This window comes from Olea europaea, chromosome 18 (assembly GCF_002742605.1).
Source record: "Olea europaea var. sylvestris chromosome 18, O_europaea_v1, whole genome shotgun sequence".
NCBI lineage: Eukaryota > Viridiplantae > Streptophyta > Magnoliopsida > Lamiales > Oleaceae > Olea > Olea europaea.
Window position 1 is genome coordinate 10,217,974 of NC_036254.1, and position 9,597 is coordinate 10,227,570.

The 9,597-nt window shown below is 32.6% G+C and overlaps 1 protein-coding gene across 2 annotated transcripts; it reads left to right on the forward strand.

The window, feature by feature from the left end:
* Positions 1–915: 915 nt before the first annotated feature.
* LOC111367422 lies at positions 916–4,792 on the forward strand. Of its 2 annotated transcripts, none has more exons than XM_022988281.1 (5): positions 916–1,205; positions 2,486–2,674; positions 2,777–3,026; positions 3,731–3,843; positions 3,948–4,792. In XM_022988281.1, exons 1-5 carry the CDS (start codon positions 1,098–1,100, stop codon positions 4,011–4,013), a joined length of 726 nt encoding a protein of 241 aa, XP_022844049.1. In that variant the 5' UTR covers positions 916–1,097; the 3' UTR covers positions 4,014–4,792. The 2 variants fall into 2 exon arrangements, with proteins under 2 accessions (XP_022844049.1, XP_022844048.1); XM_022988280.1 differs by having other exon boundaries at positions 920–1,206; positions 2,478–2,674.
* The last annotated feature ends 4,805 nt before the right edge of the window (positions 4,793–9,597 follow it).

The window sequence follows — 9,597 nt, forward strand, 5'->3', positions numbered from 1 at the left end:
TACATCAAACTTTTTATAATGTGTGAGGGTTCGAATCCTGAAATATGGATTGAGACTCTTTGTGAGTACCAGTGTACAAGCAGCTCTTATTCTCTGGCTTGTTGAAAGATATCTCGCGATTAACCTCTCTCGCAACACTCCAGAGGCGCGACGATGGAGGACTTTTAAAGTTGGGGTTCAACCTTTATATAATATATTATATAATACCACATGTCATTGTGTCATTTATCAATTTAAAATATAGATAATTTTTTCATCTAATTTTTTCCCTTCACATCATTTTATATAATCATTTATGAATTATTTCTATGTACAAGTAGTACAATCTAATCTTGAAATGATAACATTGTAGTTATTCAAGTTGTGAATAAGCTATTTATTTTAAAGATGACTACAACTTCACTAACAAAATAAGCTCAAAAAATCAGGCTAGAGGCACTTCTTTACACATCTTTATAGTTGAATTACTCAAACGGAGCCTTTTTTTTTATTAAGTCCTTGTTTGACGAATATTCTTTCAGAACTCATTTTTTCTCATACTCATTTTTAATTATATATTCTCACACAATATATATATATAACTTAAAAAAAAAATTTCTTACTTTTAATCACGTATTTTCCAAAAATTTACTATTCTAAAACTCATTCCCACTAAAAAAAATTATGATTTCTATGAAACGTGTGTTTAAAAAGTAAGTTTAATTAATTTAAATTAAAATATAAATTTTGCTAACAAATGTTCTTGATTTTAAGATTGGGCCAAAATTGGTAACATTTAAAGTTTGAGGCAAAATTGGTGACAGTTACATTGAAATGGCGGTTTATAACTCCAAAGAAGGGAGATATTTTATGATCCTAAGCTTTGATATTTTGGAACCCATACTCAAAAAATATCTGACCGTCTTAGCGGTGACGTGGCGATATGATGGTTGTTCGACATATGTAAAAAAGTTGACAGCTGGACTTTCTTTTTGCTCTTTTTCAAGGAAATTAATGGAATCAAACCATTCCAACCAGAACAAAACAGCATATTTATTCTGGAATTTAAATTTTCTAGTTTTCAGTTAAATTATTCAACAAGATTTGGGCATCAGATTATGGAAAATTTTGTGGGTTCATCTGGGGTTGGTAGAAATTTTTCTCAGGAGCTGGAAAATTATAAGGATTCAAGAAATTGTGTTGAGCAAGAAGAGACCTCAACTATGGTGATATTTCATTTTCTTGTCTTTTGAATTAATTCTGTATTTATGCATGAATGGGCTCTTCGCTATCTTTTCATGATTAATTGTTTTTTTTTTTTTTCATTATTTCATGAATCCATAACCCTCAAACAAAAGGGATTATAATATCAGTATATCAAAGGGAAGAACTATATTCAATGAAAACCTATGATTTGTTTCACCGTATGAATTGAGAAAGTTTCTTAGAAGTTAGGATACCCAGAATTCTAATTTTTTTATTTTTTTAGTTTAAATCTAATCAAGAATATTGAGTTAAGAATGTGGGCTTGTTCGAATTCTATTGGCTGTCCGTGTTGGGGATCAAAGGTTTATCTAATTTGATTGGGCTTTCAATTATTTAAGCTTTTTTTTTTTTTTTTTCCCTCTCTCATATGCTGGAAAAAAGATGAACTATCGAGTAGAACATCTGGAGCTATGCAGCTAACTTATTAACAGGATACATAGTAATTATGTTTGGGAAAATGAATTTGGGGCCTTTCGTAAGACAAATCTTGAGTACATGGATTTGTAACCAGCAAGAAAAGGGTGATGCTACACGTGCATCACGGTATCTATAACGTTTCCACCCACCTCACAGTTAATAATTTTGCTCATTCAAAGTTAGTGAAGTAAGTTTGTGGCGTCCTAGGACTTCAGACAACAATTAGTGAACCATCTCCACCTCCATATTATAGGCTTGCTATCCTTATTTTATGGTCCCAAATTACAGTCCTGTTTCTTTATTGAGAATGTATCTGTTTTGTTCGTTTACTAATATATCCTTATTTAATTTGCTTCGTTATAACCAATTTTTTCCTATTAATCTTAAAATTGTATAGATTTTATTTACCTACTCCTTGGAATCATCCAAAAACACACATAGTCCTCGAAAGGAGTAAAGTTTTTAATAATTAGATAAGGGTAAACTAGTAAAATTCTTTTCAAAAATTGTTTTTCAATAACATTAAATAAAATTTCTTAATTCGTATGAAAAACAAAATCAGCCTACATAAATGGCATGGAGGGAGTATTATTTTCTATAGCATTAATTGGTATGAGTTTTCTGGACAACATTTTCCACAAGTAGATTGAGAATCTATTACAGCTGACATAATTACATGCCTCGCTTTTAAGGTTTGGAAACCTTTGTTATCATGCTCTGGTGCCTTCTGTTCTCCATATGTATTACTAATATTGGTCTATCTTAGCATTTGTGTACTAAACTGTGAGATTTTATGATTCTCATTTGGACAATATAATCTCAGGCAGCAGAATCAAGGCCCATAGAATGGACAAACGAGAAACATAGTTTGTATATTAAATCTATGGAAGCGTCATTTGTCGACCAGTTATACAAATCATTGGATTTATTTGGTTCTGCTCTGGAAAATTTCCAAGCAAAACCCAAATCATCCAAGCACAAGGTGAAGAGCACTGATGTTCGTTCTGGCCAGGTCTGTTCATTTTGTGCTAACGACCTCGGTTTCATTTATATTTGAATTGATTAAATCGGATGTAATCAATATGAGAATATTTTCTTCTCTCCTTTATTCCAGTATAAGGTTTTTCAAGATGGCTGTCGGTCTAAAATTGATTTCATGAGCAATGAACCTCGTGTGAACAATGCAGAGGATACTGGTGGTCGCCAAGGTAATCCGTGGATCCAACATTACAGGTATGCCAACAGGCAAGCAGCCAGAAACTCTTCACTTTCCCACATTAAAGCTTCTTCAACAACTACAGTGAATCAATTTCCTGAACGCCACTTTCAAATCCGCCACCAAGATTCAATAGACAGCAATACAGGTAGCTCCCATTTTAATTTTGGCAACCTTTTTGGAACAGTATGCGATTGTAGTAATTTTATTCACAAACTAAGACACGTTAGCATTCAGCAAGAAATGTATTTTTCATCCTCTTAATAAAATTAATTCTTTTCTCTTCACTACTACATATTCAATAACTGTTTATGGAAAGAAAGATTAGTTCACAATTCATAACATGAAAGGACCTTATTAGTAAAATGACAGAACCTTGTTTTCTGTGTTTTGCCTTGGTTTTGAAGGCCATGCACTATGGAATAAACCTTAATCCCTTGCTCCAAGAGCAATGCACAAAAAAATAATAATAATAATAAATAAAAATAAAAAAATATAATAATAGTAATAAATAAATAAAATAAATAAATAAAAAATCACGAACACATGGATTTAGAAGTGAGATGTAGGCCCACCTGCCGCTATAGATTCTTCATTGTAATGTAGGAGATTACTAGGTTTTATCATCTCTCTGTCTTGTCTATTCAGAAACGCACCTTTCCCCCAAAATCCTTTACTATATGATAGGAATATTAGTTGACTTAATGTGTCTGGAGTGGAATATCCAATATATCCCTGAATAAAATGCATTCCAACAATTCATTGAACTTAGTGGAGGAAAGTCCGCATGAAAACTAGATCTTAGTTTGCCAGATCTTTTTTTATGATTACTCTCATTCATGTTCTCTACAGAGGTGATGGGTCAGAACTTTAACGATGAAGATCTTGAAGAAGAGAAGTCGAGCAGAGTACATGACACAAAGAGAACTAAAACTTCAAGAGATAATATTTCAAGCAACGATCAAGTAATTGATTGTACTTTTAAGTAGCTGCATTAATTCTTTAAGTCTTGCGATACCGTTCAGTCACTGTCAGGCTGATCTTACTGGATTTTAAATTGATAATGCAGGTGGTTCCTTTTGGCATACTTCAAGTAGGATATGCTGCTGAAGACCAGATATCCTCTAAACACTAGGATAACACAGCAACGTTGGGTATAAGATACAACTACAGCAGTTTTGCAAGTTTGGCAAGATCATTCTAACCCGTGCTATAAGCAGGAAAAGCTTGAGGCATATCAATTTGTAATGGTACGAAGTCCTATGAATAATCTCATTAGTGGGAGGCCTTTGTTGTCTTTTTCATTTTTTTTTTCTTTGGGAGTTCAAGGTGTGGGGTGGGGAAATCTGAGGTTCAAAATGCATAGGCAATGCTTCAGGAATCAGGATCTCTATGGAGGTAATTGATAATGACTTAGCTGGAAATTGAAGTGTGTACAGTTTATCTATGAGGCTATGTTTGGTATGGAGTAGGCACCACAAAATGTCAACTTTTTTTCTTCTTTAGTAATATTGTAAGCAGAGTCTGCCCTACCAAACAAGCCGTGAAGACACGAATTGGAGTGTGTTCTTTTCTTTTGGAAGCAAGAGATGAAGAAAGTTGTATGAAATAACTTGCAGACGGTGGAGTATATTTTTTTTTTCTTTTTTTAGTTCTTTCAGTAGATTTCTCAGAAATATTTATGAAGGTATTCTTTAAATAAATCTGACTGTTGTCTGAATCATCATTGTTTGTCAACATGGAAAAAGCAAATCTGTGCAGTTCAGTTTAGAGCATTTTTGGCCAAGCGCCTTTAAAGTGGTGCTTATAAGCTTAGCAAAAAGCATGCTTTAAATCTGCATATTTGTAATCTTCTTCTGTAAGCGATTGAAACGTCTGTAAATAAATATAAGAGAAAACGTTCGGTAAGTTGAGTACCTGTTTGTGATTTTATATATTTCACTTCCTGAGTTTTCTCCATTTCACCCTTGTATATGTTATATTTATTATATGAACTATAATTCCATTTAGTCATTGTTTGAACCCATAATGGGATCGGTCCCTTTTTTATCAACGCGCATGGAGGCTCCTACTATCACTCCGCTTAATATGGAATTGGTCCATAGGATTCTATATATGTAAACATGTTGGCCCTTTCTCATTTCTTAAGCAAGAAGAGATGGATATCGGTTTCAAGGGTTTTGAAGGAGAGTAGAGGATACTTCTCTCCATAGCAAGTTTCTTCATCTTTTGCAGCATAAAAAATCTATAGAAAGTTAATCCCAAGCTATTGGAGATATGATCTCTCTTTGTTATTGTTGAATACATCTTATGAAAATGCGAAGGGATTATTAAATTTATTGATGTTAATAGTATATCCTAATGAACTATATTTGTAATGGTGACAACACAGAGAGACAATTATTCAAATTTCGATGGGTACTTTGGGAGTAAAAAGTTTTAGTACAAAAAAGTAAATAAGAAGAGGATGTAAGTGAAGAATAAAATATTTTATCACACACTTTCATGCAAGATGGACGATTCAAAGTTCAAAGTTGCGGTAAAATTCTGTTAAGTGGACGATATTGTTAAAAAAATAAAGTAGAGGTGAGTCAAATTATGAATTCTATAAAAACTAAGTATTTAATCTAGTTTCAATTAAACACTTCAATCAAATAGCAATATTTGATGGATGAGTTATATCAGCAAATTAAAACTTATAACTAATCTAACTGTTGAATAAGTAAATATGAAGGGATGGGCGAATGAGGTCATGACCTTTTTATACTAGCCTGAAAACGTACGAGGCTAGAAAATATTGTAAGCATAAGAGTTCACGGACAAAAAGGTTAAACTGTCCCCATAACATTTCATGTTGGCAGAAATCATTATTGTGCATGACTTCAAAACCAATGAACAAGTAACTTAGTGAATAAAACAAGAACGCAAAATAAAATTAGTTAGAAATTCACCATTGAATGGCTGCCACTTTTTGTCATTGACTAAAAAGATCTAAATGTCCGAAATTCCAAAAATAAATCTATAAATAGGTACTGCCTAGAAGCAAAGAGGGATGCAAATTCAAATATTTTCCTCCTAAATAGTCATTTTCCTCATTGCTCCTTGTTGAGCATCGAGTGTAGTGAGATTAGGAGGAGAAAATCTTGGCTAGGTGAGGAAATTGTTGATCTTGATTTTGTGGTCAACAATTGCACCATCCATTAAAAATCAAACCAAAGATAACAACAGATTAATTAAGTGAAACAGAAAAATCACTAAAGAATAAGTCAAGCTAAGGCAAATTAAGAAGAAGTGGAGGCCCTAAAAGTCGAAATTGAGGAGCACAGTGATGATTTAGTTAACAGAGACATAAATCTGAAAAAGACAGTGGGAAAAAAATCTAGTGAAGTTGCTAGTCGATCTCTCTTCAGCTTAGCTCAGAAGAAAATGTCGACAACAAAGACCTCACAAGAGATGGCAGAAAGCTTTAAAGTATTGACCACAAAAAATGCTTTTCTACATGCGAAAGTAAAGAATCCAAAGATAAATATATAATGAGAATTGGGTGAAAACGAGAGAGCCTGTAATAAGTTTCTTCTGTGAGAATAGCATCAACGTTTAGGAATAAAAAACCTATAGCAATTTAACTGATAAAAGGCGAAAAATCGTTGAGTGAATAAAATAAATTCTCATGACAAAAGGCACAATCAACACTATCCCCATGAAGTTAGAAGAGTCGAAAGTTTGATCAACTCTTCATATTCTATTCCTCTATGTGACCAAAGTCAACCGTTCTCGAAAGAGATCAATGAGGTTTCAATTTTGGATAATTTCATTTAGCTCGAGAAGTATAGCGAAAAGGATGATCCAATGTACCACCTATTTGAGGACATGACTCAGATGATGTTGAAGAAGGCAAGTTCCACACTCAAATGTCAAGATTTTCATTTAACAATGGACCTCCAAAGAAATGGTATAGCAAATCATCGTTAGGTTCGATCAGAAGCCGGCCACAATTAAATCATACATTCAATGAGGCCTTTGTTGTAAGCAGGTCGAGACGATAACAGCCACAATGCTAAGGCCCTGTGAGAGAAGTGGGGGCCACTTGTGAGAGAAGAAGTCAAACTTTATGGCTGAAATACTAAAATAACGTTCAAAAAATTAATTTTTTGGGATGAAAAATCACTTCTAAACACTCCCTAAATGACATTAGATGTGATGAAAATGAATCTCTAAAAAGCTATTTTGCACGTTTCAGTGCTAAACTCATAGCTTGCGAAACCATATCAGATGAGAAAGTTAGGGATGCTTTATGGAACGGGTTGCTGATGGAGACTCTTACTGGCAAGATACTCGTAACAAAAACCTAGCCACTTACCACCAATGGTAAATCTAATATGACTACACCCAAGGAAAGGTCATCAAGCACGGTAATCCTAGTATTACTCACAATGATAAATCATCCTCATCAATTTTGGCAAATACATCATATCTCTTCGTTTTAACTTATTTTAGGTTGGAGAAATCCCCCCATAGGCATGTCTAGATCTCTCATCTAGCATTATTGTTACCTATTAATGAAACAAAGAAAAACAGGTAGTCTAGCTGAAAAAGGAAAAAGAAAAAAGAAAATAAGAATAAAATGAAAAATCAAACTAAAAATAAATTAATTACAAACTAACTAAATTTCTACTGTCACCGATACTGATGACAAAACTTGTTGAGTTAAAGTAGAACTAGTCGTGAGTCCAAGTATCAAACCCATGAGTGCTTAGTATTTGATCTAATTTTAATTAAACTTAACTTTAATCGAATTGCAAGATTTGCTGGTTCGGTTATATTAACTAACTAAAACATATAACTAATCTAACTAATTGATGGGAAGCGTTTATGAATATCCAATTGATAGCAAGCACTAGGGTTTGAAATTCTCCATATTCATTCATTTTAATATCAATCAAATACTAGACAATATTTACTCAAACTTTAAGAGATCAACTTTCCTATTTCATTTAATAATATATCTCCAGTAGAATTAATCATATCCTCACATATGATCCACATATATCTCTACAAAAGATGTGAATCTATAAAGATGCATTAATCACTATAACATCTATAAGATCATGCAGAGTATAACGATTTATCTCTATCCCGCATTAGACTATACAATAAATATTCTTCTCAAATCACAAAGTAGTTTAATTATTTGATAAAGTAATTGAAAAGACATTGAAATCATAATAACCATTCAAACCAAACAAATATTTTAGAATCAAAATTTGGAATCTAACATCAAAATTTCATAACTTAGAGTTCAATGTCTGTCACCTAAATAATTATTCCAATATCATCTTGAATTAAAGCGTATAAAGAAGATAGAAAACAATCTTGAATTTAAAATCTCTTCAATAGTTCTTGATCTATCTTCTTGGGTATAGATCTTTTACAAATTCTGATCAATTGTATGAATTTGATGCATGTATATATATGTTTGTACGTCTAAAACTTATCCAAAGCTTGTAAAAACAATATGTATTATATATCCAAGGGCTTCTCTGAGGCTTTCCTCATTGAATGATAAACGAAGATTGTATGTATAGCTTCAGCAATTACGTTTAAACTCGTGCCCTACCTTCTTTCCAAATAGAAGTTGTGTCAAAATAGCAAATAAAATATTTTTGTCTCGGAGTGCGAGGCAATCGCATGGTTATAGCTTTAGACATGTTGTTTGTGATATTCCATTGCTTGCAATCGCAAGGCATAAGCTTTTGTCTCGTTCAACTTGGTCCATAAACTTCTTATTTGATTAAGCCCAAGTCACTTTTTATGGCACCATCGATCATTCATCTTTAAAAATTTGTAATTCAATCCACATCATCCACAGTAATCTTCAATTGATTCGAGAAAGTTCATGTAGTTTGCAATTAAGTTCCTCAAAGCTCCAAATGTTGGATTTAGCTCCCGAAACTATAGAATTTCTTTTAATTGTTCTCTTAGTTTCCTTTTATTTATCCCGTTCAATCAAGTTGATCTTCAATTGATCCGGATAAACTACAATAAGTTCCAAATCAACACTTTCGTGCCAATTACATCCAAGTTGGGGTTGTACACACAATTAACATAATTTACAATATAATATATAAATATTCAATCAATTAGCATTAAATAATCCAGTTTAGAAGTTCAAATTGTGGATAAAATACAATTGTCAAACATCCCCAAACTTACCCTCGTATTTGTCTCAAGCAAGATTATCTATTATCACACAATGAGATAAAATCATTGTAGTAGATAATTGTATTTGCCTCAAGTATCGAAACTGTTTAACAATACATAAAATGTTCATGTATAATGCTATCAAAATAAGTTTTCACTAATTTAGTACTTGATCGATATATGTACGTACGTAGTCAATCAAAACATCATATACTTTAGTATATTTGCATCAGGATCCTCAATAGTCAATCTTATGGGATATATACCCCAAAATTTGTTATTCAATCTCTCACTTAGTGTGCTAATTCTAAGGTAGATTTCATAACACTAATTCATTTCTGACTCAAGTTTGGTTGGATTTTCACCATTTGTAGTAACTATCTCAATATGATGACTTTTCCTAGATTTTAGTGTCTCAACCTTCTAGCTACACATTCGCTAATCAATCTAACAAGAAATCTAGATCCGAAATTAAGTGTCCAAGCTTAGACATTAAGCAGTGTGTCTTTTGTTTCATA

What these genes read in the sequence shown, in the direction of transcription:
- LOC111367422 (XM_022988280.1), top strand. Translation starts at nt 1,098, where the DNA reads ATGGAAAATTTTGTGGGTTCATCTGGGGTTGGTAGAAATTTTTCTCAG. An exon ending in CTGATGTTCGTTCTGGCCAG is followed by an intron (nt 2,675 to 2,776) that starts GTCTGTTCATTT and finishes CCTTTATTCCAG; the next exon opens with TATAAGGTTTTTCAAGATGG. An exon ending in ATATTTCAAGCAACGATCAA is followed by an intron (nt 3,844 to 3,947) that starts GTAATTGATTGT and finishes TTGATAATGCAG; the next exon opens with GTGGTTCCTTTTGGCATACT.